The 19,778-nt window shown below is 55.1% G+C and overlaps 2 protein-coding genes across 4 annotated transcripts in view; one reads left to right on the forward strand and one right to left on the reverse strand.

The window, feature by feature from the left end:
- The window catches only part of Pkn1 (protein kinase N1), a 39,317-nt gene extending 19,685 nt beyond the window's left edge, over positions 1 to 19,632 (forward strand). For 2 of the 3 annotated variants that reach the window (XM_048795075.1, XM_015489150.2), the window contains exons 3-23: positions 1 to 104; positions 2,010 to 2,161; positions 3,397 to 3,532; positions 6,250 to 6,395; positions 6,809 to 7,022; positions 7,788 to 7,982; positions 11,207 to 11,316; positions 11,399 to 11,542; positions 15,067 to 15,142; positions 15,214 to 15,355; positions 15,444 to 15,537; positions 16,125 to 16,204; positions 16,279 to 16,354; positions 16,439 to 16,530; positions 17,754 to 17,930; positions 18,072 to 18,140; positions 18,227 to 18,303; positions 18,410 to 18,552; positions 18,809 to 18,916; positions 19,021 to 19,101; positions 19,369 to 19,632. The exon at positions 1 to 104 ends at the window's left edge or, in 1 of these variants, runs on beyond it. In XM_048795075.1, the coding sequence (XP_048651032.1) occupies positions 2,030 to 2,161; positions 3,397 to 3,532; positions 6,250 to 6,395; positions 6,809 to 7,022; positions 7,788 to 7,982; positions 11,207 to 11,316; positions 11,399 to 11,542; positions 15,067 to 15,142; positions 15,214 to 15,355; positions 15,444 to 15,537; positions 16,125 to 16,204; positions 16,279 to 16,354; positions 16,439 to 16,530; positions 17,754 to 17,930; positions 18,072 to 18,140; positions 18,227 to 18,303; positions 18,410 to 18,552; positions 18,809 to 18,916; positions 19,021 to 19,101; positions 19,369 to 19,572 (2,496 nt within the window). In that variant the 5' untranslated portion in view covers positions 1 to 104; positions 2,010 to 2,029 and the 3' untranslated portion in view covers positions 19,573 to 19,632. Of the gene's footprint in view, positions 105 to 2,009; positions 2,162 to 3,396; positions 3,533 to 6,249; positions 6,396 to 6,808; positions 7,023 to 7,787; positions 7,983 to 11,206; positions 11,317 to 11,398; positions 11,543 to 15,066; positions 15,143 to 15,213; positions 15,356 to 15,440; positions 15,538 to 16,124; positions 16,205 to 16,278; positions 16,355 to 16,438; positions 16,531 to 17,753; positions 17,931 to 18,071; positions 18,141 to 18,226; positions 18,304 to 18,409; positions 18,553 to 18,808; positions 18,917 to 19,020; positions 19,102 to 19,368 lie in introns of all 3 variants that reach the window. The other variant, XM_048795074.1, reaches the window with a different exon arrangement.
- A 126-nt stretch (positions 19,633 to 19,758) lies between these two features.
- The window catches only part of Ptger1 (prostaglandin E receptor 1), a 5,847-nt gene continuing 5,827 nt past the window's right edge, over positions 19,759 to 19,778 (reverse strand). Inside the window, exon 3 of the mRNA XM_048795344.1 lies at positions 19,759 to 19,764. Coding sequence (XP_048651301.1) covers positions 19,759 to 19,764 — 6 coding nt within the window. The remainder of the gene's footprint in view (positions 19,765 to 19,778) is intronic.

The following is a 19,778-nucleotide window of genomic DNA, read 5'->3' on the forward strand; positions in this document are numbered from 1 at the left end:
CCCCGTGGAGCTGCTGCTGCGCGGCTCCTCACGCCGCCTGGACCTGCTGCACCAGCAGCTGCAGGAGCTGCACGCCCACGTGGTGCTGCCGGAGCCTGCTGGAGGTGAGGGGGAGACACAGGGCCTCGGCCGCCGCCTCCAGGGGGACACACCAGCACTACACCTGTCCCTGTCAGCACACAGCCACAGCAAGCGTCCAGCCCCACACGGTCACCAACACCCAGAGACAGGCAAGCCCGGTCACACCCGTGCCCGACACCACCCAAGGATGCACACTGCATCGCACAGCCACCGTGACACCCAGACAACACCCGGAGACTCATGGTGCCACAGCCACACCGACACAGAGACAGCACCCAAAGACTTGCCATCGCTACACAAGTGCCTGAAAACAGGCTGGGGAGGTGGCTCAGTGGTGGAGGGCCCTCGAGTTCAGTCCCCAGTACTGGAAAATAGAAAATAAAAACCCAGACATGTCAACACCTGGGCAACGCCTGGTGACACGCTGTCACGTGAACACCCGGCAGCTCTCACCAGTCACACCCCCCCCGACACACAAGGATGTGCACACTGTCACACAAATACCCCGGAGACACCACATAATGCTTGCACGACTCCCAGGGACTTTATTTTTCATTTCTCATTTCTGTGGTGCTGGGCTTGGACCCCAGGTCCTTGAGCATGCCAGGCAAGTATTCTGCCACTGAGCTCCACCCAACCCATTTTTTTTAATGTTTAAAAAATTATATTTTTATTTTTAATTCTGGTTAAAAATGTAAAACCACATTAAGTACAGTTTATTGAGTTACGTATGCTCACACTGCTGTAACAGGTCTCTAGAACTCTTCATCTAAAGCTTTTTACAGGCACACAACACCTAAATGGCACCCCAGAACTTACACTCTGTCATATAACTCCCCAGAAAAACACACCATCAATCACAACACCCTTGTGACACCAAGGACTTAGACACTCTATGACTTTTTTGGGGGGTACCGAGGATGGAATCCAGGGCCACTTAACCACTGAGCCCCATCCCCAGCCCTTTTTATATTTTATTTAGAGACAGGGTCTCACTGAGTTGCTTAGGACCTCGCTAAGTTTCTGAGGCTGGCTTTGAACTCACCATCCTCCTGCCTCAGCCTCCCAAGCCACTGGAATTATAGGCATGCGCCACTGCACCCAGCTACACACTGTCATGTGAATCCCAGAGACTGTCACTTAGTTATGACAACACCCACACTTACTGCCACCAGCACCTAGAGAAACACAGATGACACACAGAGACCTGCACACGTGCTACACCAGCTCCCAGAGACACACACCAACCCTTGCAAACTTCCACAGTCCCCTGGACAGCCAGAGAGGGACATCTGTGACCAGACAAGACCGAGAGACGCACACTCCCACACCAGTGCCCAGCACCTCACGCACAGAGCCTGTCACCGTGTCCTGCATGTAGGCACAGAGTTCAGCCAACACCCGGATCTCACGCAGTTGCTTCTGCGGCTCCAACTGCCTGTGTCCCACCACCCTTCAGAGACTCATGCAGACGCCCCGAGGCACCAGCACAGCCACACCACACCAGCACAGCCAACACCAGGGTCTCCCAGTGTCTCACAGCTGTGCCAGCATTGGGGGTGACACCTGCGGTTCACCAACATAAGCACACCCACCCCGTGGGCTCACCCACAGCCGTGTGAATACCTGGGGGCCTTTCCTACCAGCGAACCCCAAAGGCAGGCACTCACCTGGATGTGGGCCATCTTCATTCATTCTGGGTCCTGACCCCAGTCCTAAGGGGTTTCCCGGGGAGGGCTGGGTGTCAGGACCTCTGGGCCCTGGTGTCTGGCCCTCTGTGTGGTGGCAGCAGCTCCTCCGCCCCTCTGCCCCGGGTAACATCCAGTGTCCCAGGTGGGCTGAGGGTGGATGCTCATGGCTGGGGTAACATGTCCTAGGCAGAGCTAGGTGACAGCCGTGGTAACTGCTTTTCCTCTTGTTCCCTCCAGATGGCCCCCAATCCCCAGGTATGGGCGGCCCTGCCTGTTCGGCCACCAACCTGAGCCTGGTGGCAGGTCTGGAGAAGCAGCTGGCCATTGAGCAGAAGGTGAAGCAGGGGGCGGAGAACATGATCCAGACCTACAGCAACGGCAGCACCAAGGTGGGCGTCTGGCGCACATGGGCCTGTGTGCACACCCACGAGCGCAGACCCTCCCCGCGGGCGCACACCTGCACGTTCACACAGGGACACGCCTGCATGTGTGCGCACACATGATCACACACATCTTCTTCCTCCATTTTCAGTTGCTATAACTGAAAACCACAGACTGCTTATTTTTTTTTTTTTGGTACCAGGGAGTGAACCCAGGGGCCCTCGACCACTGAGCCACACTCCCAGCCCTACTTTGTGTTTTATTTAGAGACAGGGTCTCACTGAGTTGCTTAGGGCCTCACTGTTGCTGAGGCTGGTTTTGAACTTGCGATCCTCCTGCCTCAGCGTCCCTAGCCCCTGGGATTCGAGGTGTGCGCCACTGAACCCGGCTAAACCACAGACTGGATAATTTATTTTTAAAAAAAAATGACTTTAGGTCAGTTTGGAGGTGCAGCGCGGGCCTGGCGTATGCTCGGCTTCTGGGGAGGACCTCATGGCAGAACAGTAAGGGGAGGCAGCCGGGCACCTGAGAGGTCACATGGGGGAGACCAGGGGAGGTGCCAGGATTGTTTTGTACTGAGTCTCACAAGGACAGACCCCAAGCACAGCACAGCAGAAATCACCCTGGGGCTTGGTGTGCATCCCAGTGGCAGAGCATGTGCTTAGCATGTGAAAGGCCCTGGGTTCCCCCAAGTACTGCAAAACAATCAAAAACTAATCTAGTGTCCAAGCATTCATCATTTTTTTAAACCATTTTATATATTTACGTACTTATTTTTGTGATACTTGAGGTTGAACCCAAGAGTACTCTACCACTGAACTTCATCCCCAGCCCTTTTTAAAAAATTTTTATTCTGAGGCAGAGTCTCACCAGGTTACCCAGGCTGGCCTTGAACTTGTAATCCTCATGCCTCAGCCTCCTGAGTCACTGGGATTACAGGCATGTGCCACAGCACCCAGCTCACCATGGTACCCATTTTAAAGTGCACAGGTTAGTGGCATTATGTGCACTCCATGTAGTGCAACCAGCACCTCTGTCTAGTTCCAGAACATTTCAGGGGGCACCCTAAAAGGAAACTGTCTTAATTAGTAGTCAGCCCCCCTCCCCTCCCTCAGCCCCTGGCAACAGCGAATCTACATTCTGTGTGTATGAACACGCACTGTCACACAGCCTTCCAGGGTCTGCGTGGTGTAGACAGAAGCAGCTCTCCAGCCTTCCTCTCACAACCCCTCTCTGCCTCCAGGACCGCAAGCTGCTGCTGACAGCCCAGCAGATGCTGCAGGACAGCAAGACCAAGATTGACATCATCCGCATGCAGCTCCGCCGGGCACTGCAGGCTGGCCAGCTGGAGAGCCAGGTGGCCCCAGAGGAGGCCCAAGGCAAGTCCCTCACCCTGAGATAGCTTGGCCTGCATTCCACCCTGCAGGCTTCAATCTGCAGCTCCACAAAGCATCCTTTTCTGGGGCAAGGAGGCAGGTACCATGACCCCGCTGTGTGACTGTAACCTGTTCCTGACCTTATCTGGGTCTGTTTGAAATTTTGTCCCATTTTAAAATTTGGACTAAATCAGGTATCAGTCAACTCTCATCCTTAGGACAAATCCGTGTGTGTGTGTGTGTGTGTGTGTGTGTACGCACGCATGCATCTGAGCATGAGCCTGCGTGTCTGGGTCTGCAGGTACGAATGAGCTGAATGTATTGAGACTGCCAGCCCCAAGCGCAGGCAGGGTCTTGGTGTATTGTGTGTGGTGGTTGTACCACTGGTGTGGGTCAGCATTAATGTGACTTGGATGGGGGCCAGGGGCTGATGTTCAGTTGGCCCCCCATATTCCTGGGTTCCCTGTCTGTAAATTCAGCCAATACAGGTTGAAGATATTTCGAGGAAAAATTGTGCCTCTGATGAACACGTGCAGACTTTTGTTTCTTGTTATTAGTCTGTAAATGATGCGGCATGACATCTATGTACACCGCGTTCGTTTTGAATTTTAAGTCACCCAGGGGTGCTTTGAGGTTTACAGGAGGATGTGTGTGTGTTCTATGCAAATGCTACTCAATTTTATAAATGAGACTTGATGTTGGTACCAGAGGAGGATCCTGGGATCAGTCTCCTGTGGATATCAAGTGACAACTATATGTCTCGTGTGTCTCAGGAGAGGTAACGGAGGGTCAGCTGTTGGCCTGTGACTGATGGCACCGTGTGTGTCTGGGGCCTGTGTGCGTCTGTGGTGTGTCTGTGTGCTTCTCGGTGACTGTGCTGTGTGAGTGTGGCCCTTTGCCTCTGGGTGTTGTCACCATGAGCGGCTTGTAGTTTTATCCCTGAGTCTTTGTGGCATATTGAGCATCGCGCACCAGCATACCTGGGAACCCCTGTGTGACTGTAAGATGACATTCCGGGAACATCAGCGTCCCTGTGACTAGTTCCTGTCTAGGAGAGTGCCACACACCTGTGGGCACAGTGTGACTGACGTGGCTCTGTGATAAAGTGCGAGGGTCTGAGCTGGGACATTACCCAGGACTATAGGACCATCCTAGTGACTGACAGCTGTAGCCAAGTGAGCTGTGACCGGTGCCTGTGAGTGATGAAATTCCTACACCTGTGTCACAGGATGTGCTCCTCGAGCCATTGGGTGGCTCTTTCCTGTGTTGGGATGTGGCTTGTCCCTGTGCCTTCATTGACACCCAGTCTTTCTCTGTGACACTGAGTCTCTGTGGATTCAGTGATACAGCCCTGCCTCTGAGGAGTGTGGTGGCATTTCTTGGCTGTCCCAATGCCTTGCCCTTGTGGTGGTGTGATCATGCTTCTGTGACTCCCGGGCTGGAGTTAGGTCCTGGATTTTTGCTGCAGTGTAACTGTGTCCCTTTTCTTGGCTCTGGGCTTGGGCATAAAGTCATTTCTGTCTTTTGACCAGGTCCCTCTTCCCCTGTGATGGTGTGTCCCTGTGCCAAGTTGATGGCCTGTGTCTGTATGGTGACAGAGTCTGTTGTGTTGGTGTCCCTGTGTGCCAGTGTGATCGTGTCTTTGTGACCTGTGTGTTCCACTGCAGGTGACAGGTGGTGATGGCATTCTGTCCCTGTGGGCAACAGGGTGCCTGCAGGTCCGCCTTGGGCTGGGCTGCCGTTGCAGGACTGCAAACCAGAAGCTGAAATGAACACATTTGTTTTCCCACAGTCCTGGGGTGACATCAGGGTGACAGCGTGGTGGGCAGGGGCTTTCTTCCTGACTTGCGGATGGCCACCTTCTGGCCATGTCCTGAGGTGGGGAGGAGGGGAAGGCACATGTGCTCAAGTGGGCACACATGGCAGGCTCTCTGGTCTCTGTCCCTCTGTCTCTTTGGCCATGCTGGGGACAGACGGGGTCTCGGCTTGCCAGCCAAGTGCTGTACCGCTGGGCCGCACCCAGCCCGGGTCTCTCTTCTTTGAGGGCCTCAGTGCTATCCCAAGTGCCCCTCACGACTCCACTCATCCTCGTCACCTCCCAAGGCCCCGCTCCAACGTGCCCCATGGGGGTCGGAGCATCCAGGACTCTGTGTCTTAGGATGGCTGTTGCTCCAGCGTCGTGAGTGCAGTGTCATTGAATCCCTGTGGCTGTCCAAATGCCCACAGGTGACCCTGTGCCTGGTTAAGGATGTGACAGCAGGATGGTGACTGTTCACTGGGGAGTGAAGTGTGTCAACACCTTATGACAGCATGATTTATGTCCCTGTCCCTGTGGGTGACAGTCCCTGGGTGATGACAGTGACTGACTCTAGCTAATTCTGTGACTGCCCTGGATTACTGTATGCCTGTCCCCCTGCTGCTCTCTGGAATGAAGACGGGCAATTACAATGGGACTGTCCCTAAGCCCAGGTTGACAGCATGCCTGTGTTTCATTACAGTGATTCCTGCTATGTCCTTAGGACGCTCTCTGTGAGTGGTGGTGTTTGGATAAGAGTGACTGAGTCTGGCTGAGTGTGGCGTGCCTGCGAGTGGCAGCATGACTGCCCCTGGGGAGAAGCGGGATGAGTCCTGGCGGTGGTATGTCTGTGGCTTTGTGTCTGGGGCCAGGTTGCCCAGGGACCTGCAGGTCAGCCTCACTGTCCCAAGTTCCATCCCAACAGGGGACCCAGACCTGGGAGCAGTAGAGCTCCGCATCGAGGAGCTACGACATCACTTCCGAGTGGAGCATGCGGTGGCCGAGGGTGCCAAAAATGTGTTGCGCCTGCTCAGCGCGGCCAAGACCCCAGACCGCAAGGCCCTTGGGGAGGTGAGGGGTTGGAGCGTCAGCGGTGGGCGGAGCTACAGTGAGGGGCAGTGACAGCCTGAACAGGCCCTTAGTGAGGGTGGAGCCTCAATGAGGGAGGGGCGGGGCCTCATCAGGACGGTTCATTAGCGTGGGGCCTCAGCAATGGGTGGGGCTTGGACTAGGAATGGGGCCACTATGGGGCGGGGCCTCGGTGAGGGGCGGGGCCTCGACCTGGATGAACCGGTAAGAGGTGTGGCCTCTGCAAGGGATGGGCCTTAGTAAGGGCAGGGTCTGGTCTATAGGGAGCTCAAGGGCAGGAACAGTGGTTTGAAATTGAAACCCCTAGAGAGAAGGAACCCAAGCTGGGGGAGTACCTAGATCTGTGCTTGGGTAGGCCGCCCAGTCCCGCCCTCAGCCCTGCCTTCCCACTGCAGGCGCAGGAGAAATTGACCGAGTCCAACCAGAAGCTGGGGCTGCTTCGAGAGGCGCTGGAGCGGAGGCTCACGGAGCTGCCTGCCGACCACCCCAAGGGGCGGCTGCTGCGGGAGGAGCTCGCTGTGGCCTCGTCTGCCGCCTTCAGCGCGCTCCTGACTGGGCCCTTCCCCGCCATGCACTACAGCACCCTGTGCAAGCCTGCGCCGCTCACAGGTGCGCCCCGGGTCTGCCCTGCCCTGGCGGCTCTGGGCCTCTGACCCCTCATATTGCCCCAGCCCTGAGACCGCTGAACTGGATCCAGGCTTTCCAACCAGAGTCTTGTCCCTCTGTCCTCTCCCTTTCCCTGCCACCTGTCTCTCTCATCCTGCACCCCACGTCCGCAGGCCAGACAGCCCTCTGCACGTGGGCTCCCACCTGTTTGGGTTTTTTTGGTACTGGAGATTGAGCCCAGGGACGCTTAGTCACCGAGCCACATCCCAGCCCTTTTAATATTTTATTTTGAGACAGGGTCTCACTGAGTTGCTTAGGGCCTCGCTAGGTTACTGAAACTGACCTCGAACTTGCAGTCCTCCTCTTGCAGCTTGATTACAGGGAGTCGCTGGATTACACGCGGCACTACCAAGCCTGGCTTCCCACCCCACTTTGCTTTCTGATTCTAGATTTTTGCCCCATCCCCTCCTCTCCACCTGCCTCCTGGCCCAACAAACCCCTCAGCCCTGAACCTCTAACTTCTGCCTCAGCCCCTCTCAAACCTCAGATCAGCTCACCAGATCCTACCCCAGACCCCTGGGTCCTAGCAAGTTCCTCGAGACCCTCTAGAGTACCTCTCCCTATTCTCATATCTGGGCACAGCCATCGATTGCCCCACCCCGATTGTCCTTTATGGGCTCCCACTTGTATCCTGGGATGTGACCTTTCCGTTATGGGCCCCGTAGCCTGCTCCTGCAGTGGCCCCTGATGATCCTGCCCCTCCTGCAGGAACCCTGGAGGTGCGTGTGGTGGGCTGCAGAGACCTCCCAGAGACCATCCCCTGGAACCCCTCACCCTCGATGGGGGTACCTGGGACCCCCGACAGCCGCACCACCTTCCTGAGCCGCCCAGCTCGGGGCCTTTACAGCCGAAGTGGAAGCCTCAGCGGCCGGAGCAGCCTCAAAGCGGAAGCTGAGAACACGAGTGAGTGGGCACCGGGCCTGAGGGTGGGGCATGGATGGGGCCCTGGACGCCCCGCATTTGTGACACTTTAAACAGTCCACATGTGGCACATGGCTGTAATCCCAGCTGTGTGGGAGGCCAACTGAATACCTGAGCCAGACCCCATCTCCAGAAAACAAAGCAAAGAAGCCAAAACAAGGAAAAAAAACAAAAACAAAAAACTCTAAAACAACCAACCAACATCCCCTCTTCCCAATTCATCTATTATCACAACAGCAGTGACAGCCACAACAGAGCAGAGTGTTGTGTTGGTGAGGACCTGGAGAAGCTGGAACCTCTGTGCACAGTTGGGGGGAATGTGAAGGGCACACTGTGGAGAACTCCGTGGCTCCTCAGAACACGGAGCATGGCCTGGGAGGTGGCTCAGGTAGAGCACTGGCCTAGCACCTGTGAGGTCCCGGGTTGCGTCCCCAGTGCCACAAAGAAATAAAGTTATATGATCCAGTGATTCTGTTTCTGGGTATTCATCCAAAAGAATTGGAAACAAGGGCTGGGGCTGGGGCTCAGTGGTGGAGCGCTAGCCTTGCATGTGTGAGGCACTGGGTTTGATTCTCAGCACCACATATAAATAAATAAAAATAAAATTCTGTCAACAAAAATTTTTTAAAAATTGGGAATAAGATCTTAGAAGAAATTTCTTTTTTTTTTTTTATTTTTTACTTTTGGTAACTGGGATTGAACCCAGGGGTACTTTACCACTGAGCGACATCCCCAGCCCTTTTTTATTTTATACAGTGTGATTGTTTCCCTAAATTGCTCAGGGCCTCCATAAGTTGCTGAGGCTGGCTTTGAACTTTCCATCTTCCTGCCTCAGCCTCCCAAGCCATGGGGATTACAGGTGCACGCCACTGCACCTGGCATATAAAACAAGATCGTCAAGAGACATTGTGTATCCACATTTACAGCAGTATAATTTATTTATTTATATTTTAGTACCAGGAATTAAACCCAGGGGCACTGAACCACTGAGCTACGTCCCCACTCCTTTTTTTTTTTTTAATTTTTTTAGTTGTTGATGGACCTTTATTTTATTTATTTATACGTGGTGCTGAGAATCAAACCCAGTGACTCCCACATGTGAGGCAGGTGCTCAACCACTGAGCCACTACCCTAGCCCTTCCCACTTCTTTTTTATTTCAAATTCTGAGACAAGATCTCACCAAGTGTCATGGGGCCTCCCTAAGTTGCTAAGGTTGGCCTTGAACTTGTGATCCTCCTGTCTCAGCCTCCCAAGCCACTGGGATGACAGGCATACGTTACCTTGCCCAGCCATGGCAGCATTATTCACAGTAGCCAAAAGGTGCAAGCATCCAGGTGTCCACCGGTGGATGAGTGGAGAAGCACAGTGTGCTGTAGCCGTACGGGGAACATGGTTCAGCCTTAGAAAGAGGAGATCCTGTCTCCTACTACACGTGGAGGACCTTCAGGACAAGTTCTAAGTGAAGTAAGCCAGTCACACACAGTCTAACACCGCGTGACTTCCTCATGAGTCTAATTCATAAAGGCAGAATTAGAAGGCAGGTACCAGAGACTTGAAGGGGTGAGTGGGGAGTTTGTGGGAACAGAGTTTCAGTTGGGGAAGATGAAAAAGAGCTCTGGAGATGGTGGTGGTGATCGTGGTACTGCTCAATGCCACAGAGCTGCCCACTCAACAGTGATTATGGTGGTGTTGATATGCGTTTTGGTTTAATTTTAAAAAAGAAAGAAAGAAAGAAGATGTACCTGTGTACAAAAACGTGAGTATAAGGCTGGGCGTGGCTCAGTGGGGGGGTACTTGCCTAGCTCAGGGGCCTGGGTTCCACCCCTAGCACTGCAAAAACAAAAACCAACAACCCAAAACAAGAGAAATCAAAATAATAACAATAAAGCAAACACCCATCTTACCACCCAGGCCCAGAAATAGACTGTTGCCATCTGTATTCCCAGCGACTCTGGAAACTGAGGCAGGAGGGTTACAAGTCTGAGGCCAGCCTCAGCAACTTAGCAATTTAGCTAAGACCCTGTCTCAAAATAAAAAAAATAAAAAGGGCTGGGGATGTGGCTCAGTGGTAGAGCATCCCTGGGTTCAATTAATATCAAAAAAAGAAAGAAAAAGAAATAGAATATTGCTAGCCTTCCAGAATTCCTCTCCCCAGTTCAGTTCTAATCCCTTTACCCTCAGGTAGCTAGAGGGCTTCTTTTTTTTTTTTTTTTTTTTAATATTTTTTAGTTGTCAATGGACCTTTATTTATTTTTATTTATTTATATGTGGTGCTGAGAATCGAACCTAGTGCCTCACACATACTGGGCAAGCGCTCTACCACTGAGCCACAACCCCAGCCTCAGGTAGCTGGCCTTCTGATGCTTATGGTTGTAATGTCCTTTCCTTGCTTTCCTTTGTAGTTTTAGTACCTGTTTATCTCCAACAATATAGATTTTTTTTATTATGGAGAATTTGCATAATGAAATATCTTGGGAATGTGACCCAAGTCAAAACACAAAATTCATTTCTGTCTCATATACTCTATGCACATAGCTCAAAGGTAATTGTATATATTTTTAGTGATCTTGGACATGAAACTAAGTTCAAAAATGAAGGTCAGGTTGGTGCTCAAAAAGTTTTAGATTTTGGAGCATTACAGATTTGGGATTTTCATATTAGGGGTATGCAACCTATATTCTCCTATTAGTGGACAGTGAGATGTTTCTTATTTAGGTCCACTATATAAGTAGCATATGTATGCATCTCCTGAAGTATAACGCCTGCATGCATTTATCTAGGGTAGGAGTATACTGCTGGCACTTCTGAATAGAATAAAAGTGAATTTGCCTGGAAGTGGTAGTGTACAACTATTATCTCAGCTACTTGGGAGGCTGAGGCAGGAGGATTGCAAGTTGAGGTCAGCCTGCACAATTTACTGAGACCCTGTCTCAAAATTAAAAAAAGAAAAAAAAAAAATTAAAAGCGTTTGGGATGTAACTCAGTGGTAGAGTGTCCCCGGGTTCCATCCCCAGTACCGTACCCACGCAAAGTGAATTTGGATCCCTACCTCACACCATATGAAAAAATCAACTGGATCAAAGCCTTTAACATCACAGGCAAAACTTGGAACTTTGCCAATATAGTAAAGCAGAATGTTACTGGGATTTCTTTAAGAAGACCCTAGAGACCCCCCGTGGTGTCCTGACCTGCTCCCCTGTTGCAGGTGAGGTCAGCACCGTGCTCAAGCTTGACAACACAGTGGTGGGACAGACTTCCTGGAGGCCGTGTGGCCCCAACGCTTGGGACCAGAGCTTCACCCTGGAGCTGGAGAGGGTGAGCTGTGTTGGACAGACGGGGTCAGCGGAGTTCTGGGCTCCGGACACCCCAGGTGATAGCCCTGTTCCTGTCCCTCGAGGCGCGGGAGCTGGAGCTGGCGGTGTTCTGGAGGGACCAGCGGGGCCTGTGTGCCCTCAAGTTCCTGAAGTTGGAGGACTTCCTGGACAACGAGAGGCATGAGGTGCAGCTGGACATGGAGCCCCAGGGCTGCCTGGTGGCTGAGGTACAGCCCCCCGACCCCGAGAAAATCCTTCCTGCCCCCCGCCCCCCGTTTCCTGGGAGGGTAGGACGCACTCCGGCTGGGCCTCGGCCCCTTACTCAGTCCCATCAGTGATGCTGGTTGGTTCGGTTCTGAGGCAGAGGACAGACCACGTAGACAAGGGGGACCCCATAAGATGACATCGCTCAGTGACGACGGGGCCACCTTACGTGGTTTTTCCTGATTTTACCATCTTTTGTGTGAAGTGCACTCACGGCATCTGCGCAGGGATGGAAATGTCTGTTTCTCTGAAAAAGGCCGGGGGTGCAGCTTGCGGGGAGCGCTGGCTGGTGTGCAGGAGGCCCTGGGTTCCGTCCCCAGCACTGAGCGGGAAGAAAATCACAAAGTTTATAAAGCCCACAAAGAAAGCCTGCCCCAGAGCCTCGCCTCGCTCCTCCCACAGATGCCTTAGGTTAGGGTCTAAAGCAGGGTCCCTCCCTGCCACTGCCGACTGGGGACTGGATCCTCATTCTCTGTGGCAGGGCATCCTGTGCACAGTAGCAGAGTAGGGCGCTTCCTGGTCTCCCCTACAGGGTGCCAGTAGCACCTCTGTCCACTCCTGTTCCTTTTTTTTTTTTTTTCAGTACCAGGGATTGAACTCATGGGCACTTGACCACTGAGCCCCAACCCCATTTTGTATAAAATATACAATGGTATTTTATTTAGAGATAAAGTCTCACTTAGCACTTTGCTTTTGCTGAGGCTGGCTTTGAACTTGATCCTCCTGCCTCAGCCTCCCAAGCCACTGGGATGACAGGCGTGTGCCCCGCTGCCCAGGCCTGTTCCAGTTCTGACAGTCAAAAATGTCTCCATCAGGGCGTGGTGGCACATGCCTTAATCCCCGTGACTAGGGAGGCAAAGGCTGAGGCAGGATGATCTCAAGTTCCAGACCAGCTTAGCAAGACCCTCAGCAAAGACCCTGTCTCTAAAAATAGGAAGGACTGAGGATGTAGTTCTGTGATGAAGTGTCCTTGGGTTTAATCCCTAGTACCAAATAAAAAAAGCACATATTTATCCAGACAGGAGGTCCCTGGTGGAGAACAGGTGGAATTAATAATAGTTTTAGCAGATCCCAGGAGCGTGGAGCCAGACTCGGTATTGAGACCTTGCTGATGTGAACTTGTCACATCTTAGAGCAGCCCCACAGAGGACCATTATTAATTGGATTTGACAGAGGGGGAAACTCAGGCACAGAGAAGGAAAGTCTCTGACCCCCCTCATTGGCCAGATTTTTCTCAAAGACTTTTTGTTCCTATTTATTAGATGAACACACAGGATCTTTATTTATTTATTTTTCTGTGGTGCTGGGGATGGAACCCAGGGCCTCACACATGCAAGGAAGCACTTTCACTGAGCCCCACCCCAGCCCCTCAAAAACTCTTTTTATATGCACCTACGTGTGTGTATTCCTTTTCTTTTCTTTTCTGGTGGGGCTTTGCTCCTGAGTGACCCCCCAGCACGGACTTATGTTTTTTCAACTTTATGACGCTGGGAGAAAGAGAACACATGCAGTAGAAACCCTGTGTCACCTGCTAGTACAGCTGTGCTGACCTTGACCCTCAGTACCATAGTCAATAAACCACCTGAACTAGTCGATGCCTTTTGATTAAATAGGTGTGCAGTGGACGGTTCTTCTCAACTGCAGGCGTGTGGTGGGGGGGTAGTTCTGGCAGGATTTTGGCAGCGAGGCAGAGGACGACGTTCGGTGGGTTGGGGGCATTCAGTGCATCCATAGCTTACGACATTTCAACCTCATATTGGGGTATAATTCCACCAGAAGTAGAGGAACGAGCTGGGTGCAGTGGCACAGGCCTGTAATCCCAGCGGCTCCGGAGGCTGAGGCAGGAGGATTGCAAGTTCAAAGCCAGCCTCAGCAAAAGCAAGGCCCTAAGCAACTCAGTGAGACCCTGTCTCTAAATGAAATACAAAATAGGGCTGGGGATGTGGCTCAGTGGCGAGTGCCCCTGAGTTCAATCTCCGGTACCCCCCCCCCAAAAAAAAGAAGTAGGGAAGGAGCTGGGATGGGACCCACCGGGATGGGACCCGGTGGTAGCGCCTGCTTAACATGAGTGAGGCCCTGGCTCCCTTCACAGCATACCAAAAAACAAAACAAAACAAAACAAACAAACAAACAAAAAAACACTTTACTTCCCTGTATCTGAGTCTGTCTCCTGTCTCCACACCCTCACCTGGACACTCTTATGTAACCTGGTCATTGAAGGAAAGGCGATTTCAGGTGGTGGGCAGTGTAATTGTTCTGGGCTGAGGCGAGGCCCTGTGGAGAGGGCCTCCCTGAGTACCGAGGCCCTGGGCTCCATCCCCAGCTCCCCCCAAACCAAACACAAACAAGAGAAACACCAGATGGAGGGGCTGGAAGCAGCGCACGGGAGAGGCTTCCCTGCCTGCCTCTGTCTGTGTAGGAGGCCCCTGAAGCTCCAGCCACAGAACTTGCTGCCGCTCTGTCGTCGCAGAGCCACGGTCACTGGATTCTGTTGTGGCTGGAGTGTTCCTATCTGAAGCGTGGCAGTGTGACTGAGGAACCAAAGTTTTAATGGTATTTAAGTTTCAACTAATTTAAATTTAAGCCACCATGTGTGGTGACCATGTAGGACACTGTGGTTCTGGACTTCAGAACCTTCGAGAAGCTATTGGAGTTGGGAAGATTGAGCCAGACCGTGGTTTCCCTGTGTGGGAGGACCTTGGCGTCCTGGCGGGCCTCACCCCCGGTGCTTCTGGTTCGGTAGTCCATGATGGGGGCCTGAAAATCTGTATTTCGAGCAAGTTCCCAGGTGTTAGTCAACTCTTCCGCTGTGACAAAATACCTGTAAGTGGTCAACTTAAAAGACAAAAGAGGTGTTTGGCTCATAGCTTTGGTCAGTGGCTGCTTGGCACCGTTGCTCCGGGCCTGTGGGGCACAGCACATCTTGCCAGGGGCACGTGGTAGACGGTCCTGTTCTCCTCATGGCAGCTGGAAGCCCGGCAAGAGCAGAACGGGCTGGGGCTGGGGCCCTGGTGTCCTGGATTAGGGCCCTGGTGTCCTAGGCTGGGGCGTGCCCAGCGACCTGACGGCCTTGCCCCAGGCCCCGCCTCCCAGGAGCTCCGCTCCCCAGTACTGCACAGGCCAGGGACCAGCCTTTAACACACAGGCCTTTCCAGATTAGACCACAGCGTCCTGTGCCACCAGGTCAGCTGGCCTGGGCCACCCCTGGGGAATCAGGGCAGTGGGTGCTGCCGGACCTCAGTTGGCTGGCTCAGATGTCAGTCCCATGGGCCGGACCCTCCCCCTCGGGGGCCTGGTCGCCTGCTCCTTCCCTTTCCAGGCAGGAGGCAGGTGGGGACGGCCAGTGCCCTGTCACCCTGCTCTCTGGGGTTAAGCGCAGTGCATGGTGATCAGAACCCACAGAGCACGGGGTGGACACACCTGGTCTCCTGAGGGTCCTCACCAGGCTGCCCTCAGTGAGCAGGGGTCCTCGCCTTCCCCCGCCCAGGTCACCTTCCGCAACCCCGTTATTGAGAGGATCCCGCGGCTCCGGCGGCAGAAGAAGATATTCTCCAAGCAGCAAGGTGAGGTTGGCCTGGGGCGGGGGAGGCGGCCGGGAATGTCCCAGGGAGTGACACCCCTGGTCTTGTCTCAGGAAAGGCGTTCCAGCGTGCCAGGCAGATGAACATCGATGTCGCCACGTGGGTGCGGCTGCTTCGGAGGCTCATTCCCAACGCTGCCGCCACCGGCACCTTCAGTCCCGGGCCTTCTCCAGGGTCCGAGGCCCGAACCACAGGGTAAGGAGGCGCCCTGGGCTCCCAGCCGCCTCTCACTGCGCAGCCGCAACCGCTGCCGGGTCCCACACACCCTCCTCCCCTCTAGCAGTGACGTCTCCGTGGAGAAGCTGAACCTCGGAGCTGACTTGGACAGCTCGCCCCAGAAGAGCCTCCCAGGGCCTCTTTCCAGCCCGTCAAGCCTGGTAGGCGTCTGTCCCCTCTCCCGCTAGGCCCGAGCTGCGCTGGGCATCCTGGTCCATTATCAGAGACAGCCAGGAATTTCCCTGGGCTCACACAGCGTGTCTCTAGTAGAACTGGAGCCTGGCTTTCTATCCTTGCGTTCAGGGGCTGGGAGTGTAGCTCAGTGGCAGAGCACTTGCAAGGCCTGGGGCCCATCCCCAGTCCTAAAAAAAGGGAATGGGGAGCCCGGCTGCTTGCATTCCCCCTCATTGCTGCATGACCTGCGCCCAGTAGCTTCGCCTCTGGGCCCGGCACAGCTCCTGTGAATGACAGAGGTCAGGATCTTGCCATTCTCCAGATAGGGGTCACTCACAGAAGAGTGACAGGGGAGCCTGCCAAGGTGACGGCATTGTCCTGGGTCTGGCTCTAGGTCAGAAGTTGGCAGGCACACACAGTGTGCCCAGTGTATGCAGGGCAGGGACGCCACGCAGCTGGAGGGGTGTGCTCAAGGCGGGTGTGGGAAAAGCCAGGACAGAGGGGTCCAGGGCAGATGGCGCAGGTTGGGGCAGGGGCATCCGGCCCCCCACCTGACCTCCTCTCTCCTCCATAGAGTTCCCCCACCCAGGAAACTGTCAGCACTCCTGAGCTGCCCCCGGAAACCCAGGAGACCCCGGGCCCCGCCCTGTGCAGGTGACGCCTCTCTCCAGTCCCCACTCCCAGCCCTGCCCCCCGTCCCTGTCCCTACCAGTGCCCTCTCTCCACAGCCCTCTGAGGAAGTCACCTCTGACCCTCGAGGACTTCAAGTTCCTGGCAGTGCTTGGCCGGGGTCACTTTGGGAAGGTGAGTGCAGGGCAAGGATTTAGGGGCTGGGGGTCCTGTCCAGCTGGGTCTTGGGCTGGCCACTAAGACTACCTGTGGTTCCAGGTGCTGCTTTCTGAATTCCGGTCCAGCGGGGAGCTGTTTGCCATCAAGGCTTTGAAGAAAGGGGACATTGTGGCTCGAGATGAGGTAGAGAGGTGAGAACCCTGCTGTGACCCTCTGGGGACCTCTGTCTTTTCTTCTGGGAAATGAGAGACAGAGCCATCCTGTTTTTGGAGCTGTAGTGAGAGTGAGTCATAACAGCCACTGGAACTTATTACTCTTATATTTAAGATAATAGTGACAATTTAAAGAGCAGTTATTCTCTCAAGCAGTAAATACTGTTATAGTTCCCTTTCTGCTGATGGCACACAGAGATTGAGCAATTTGTCCAAAGTCACATGGCCAGTAAGCAGCAGGTCCAGCTTTGAACCTAGGGCCTCAGGCTCCGAAGCTGGTGCTACTACACTGCCTCTGCTTTGGGGTCAGGGCCCCAGGTTAAAATCTCAGCTCTGCTGGATGTGCTTGGAGAACCTGAGTTCTCCCTTCAGTACTGCAGTCTCCTGATCTGTCAAAGGGGAATGATAACATCCTTCTTGCAGGGTAAATGAGAGGATTCATCTGAAGTACTCTAAACAAGAGCCTAATCCCTATAAACACTCAACAGAGGCACTGGGATTGTCCCCAGCCTTCCCAATAATAATAATCAGGAAATCAACTTAGAAAGGTTTAAACAAAAGAATTTATTGAGCTGGACCAGAAAAGTCCTGGGGTGAGTGCCTTCAGGCATGGCTGTATCCAGGTGCTTAGATGAGGTTTCTGAGTTCTGTGTTCCTGTGTGCGGGCTTGGCTTGCAGTCCCCTCCAGAGGGCAAAGATACCTCTGTACTCCAACAGCTTGAGATTCACCCAGCTTTAAGCTTCATTCCTTAATAATTCCAGTGGAAACCCTGGCAATCCAGTGGTGGAAGCAGAGTCCCTGTGGGGGCGCCTCAGCCACTGGGCACAGCCAGAGCCCCCTCCCAAACTAGTCTATCCCTCTCTGTACCCTCTGACCCCATAGGGACCTCAATCCAAGTCCCTTGATTAGGCTTGCCCAACCCTGAACCAATCCCTGGCCAAAGAGTTGGAGTACCCCAGTGGCCTGGGCCTTGTGCCCAGCCCTGCGGTTCCCCAAAGGAAGGTCATGGGGGCAGTTACTGGGAAGACAGATGGGTTCTGGGTGCCTCTTTAGCAGATCAGGTTGTTGAGGTTCAGAGATTGTAAGCAACTTATCCGAAGTGCACATCTGTATCTGCGGTGGACTGAGGACTCCGGGGAGAGTGGGAGTTGGGGGTTGGGGGTGTCCATGACCTGTGCCCCCCACCCCTGTCCCTTCCCAGCCTGATGTGTGAGAAGCGGATCTTGGCAGCCGTGACCAGCGCGGGACACCCGTTCCTGGTGAACCTCTTCGGCTGCTTCCAGACGCCGGAGCACGTGTGCTTCGTGATGGAGTACTCCGCGGGCGGCGACCTCATGCTGCACATCCACAGCGACGTGTTCTCCGAGCCCCGAGCCGTGTGAGCCACTGCCCAGGCTCTCAGCCCGGGCGCCACCCTCCACCCCTGGGCCCTGCCTCCCCGGCCTCCGGGAGCTCTTGGGGGCTGGGGGCCCAAGGGTGCGGGTTCCAGGCTCCCAGGACCCGCCCACTCTCTCCGCAGCTTCTACTCGGCCTGCGTGGTTCTGGTTCTAGGGCTGCAGTTCCTCCACGAACACAAGATCGTCTACAGGTGTGTGCTGTGGGGGCGCCTCGGCCCTGGCACAGCCAGAGCCCCCCCAAACCAGCCTGTCCCTCTCTGTACCTCTGACCCCACAGGGACCTCAAGTTGGACAATTTGCTCCTGGACACTGAGGGCTACGTCAAGATCGCAGACTTTGGCCTCTGCAAAGAGGGTGAGCAGCGGAGCCTGGGGTCGGACAGGGAGGGGGCGGCCGGCTGTGTGGACCACGGTGGCGGTGCTGGGCCACCTGCTAAGCTCTCCTGGCCCTGCTGCTCCAGGCATGGGCTATGGGGACCGGACCAGCACCTTCTGCGGGACCCCGGAGTTCCTGGCGCCTGAGGTGCTGACAGACACGTCCTACACCCGGGCCGTGGACTGGTGGGGGCTGGGCGTGCTGCTCTACGAGATGCTGGTCGGTGAGGTGAGGCCCCAGGGCGCCCCCACCGGGCCTGGAGTGTGCCTATGCCCAGGGCTGGGACGCAACTCTGCCTCCGCCACAGCTGGGTGAGGAGGGCAGGTGGCTTTGCCCCTGGACCTCAGTGCCCAATCTGTGAAATGGGATACTCGCCCCTCTTCAAGCCAGCCCCTGTGGGGACGCACCGCCAAAGCAAGGGTTCGGGTGGAACTGGGTGTGGTATCCCGGAGAGGGGCCTCGTTCACCCCACCCCTGTCCCCAGTCGCCATTCCCAGGGGATGATGAGGAGGAGGTGTTTGACAGCATCGTCAATGATGAGGTCCGCTACCCGCGCTTCCTGTCTGCGGAGGCCATCGGCATCATGCGGAGGGTGAGGATGCCTGGGCAGGGACGGCCCAGACAGGGGCTCTGGGTCAGGGGCTCTGGGTCAGGGCCTCGGCGGGAGACGGACCTGACGCAGCTTTGCACCCGCAGCTGCTGCGGAGGAATCCAGAGCGGAGGTTGGGGTCCAGTGAGCGAGATGCAGAGGACGTGAAGAAGCAGCCGTTCTTCAGGGTGAGACCCCAGGAGCCAGTCGCCATTCCCACCCCAGGGGCCCGTGAGCCACGGGCTGTGTCCTCCCCTCCCCTCCCACACGGCCCCGTGGAGGCCCAGTCACTCCTTCTGGCCTGGTGGGCCGTGTCCCAGGTGAGCCAGTTCCCCCTGCCCCAGCCTCACCCCTCTTCTTCCACCTTGTGCTGACCCCACAAACCCAGGGCCGGCCTCTCTCAGCCACGCCTGCCCCGAGCCTCCCATCCTGACCTCCCTCTCCTGCCTTCCCAGACACTGGGCTGGGAAGCCCTGCTGGCCCGGCGCCTGCCCCCACCCTTCGTGCCCACGCTCTCGGGGCGCACCGATGTCAGCAACTTCGACGAGGAGTTCACCGGGGAGGCCCCCACGCTGAGCCCACCCCGCGACGCGCGGCCCCTCACTGCCACTGAGCAGGCAGCCTTCCAGGACTTCGACTTCGTGGCCGGCGGCTGCTAGCCCATCCCCCGCCCCTGCCCCGAGCTCTTAGTTTTTAAAAAGGCCTCGGGGTCTGCCCCAGCCCTGCATCCTGGCCCTTCTTGTGCGCCGAGAGGGGGTTGGGGGATGGACATGCTTGGAGGTAGGGCCAGGTGATGGGGCAGATCGGTGGGGGTTCATTTGAAGAGAGTCGGGGGAGGGTGGGACTCAGGGCTGTTGTGGTGGGA

The sequence above is a fragment of the Marmota marmota genome, unplaced genomic scaffold, assembly GCF_001458135.2.
Source record: "Marmota marmota marmota unplaced genomic scaffold, marMar, whole genome shotgun sequence".
Taxonomy (NCBI): domain Eukaryota; kingdom Metazoa; phylum Chordata; class Mammalia; order Rodentia; family Sciuridae; genus Marmota; species Marmota marmota.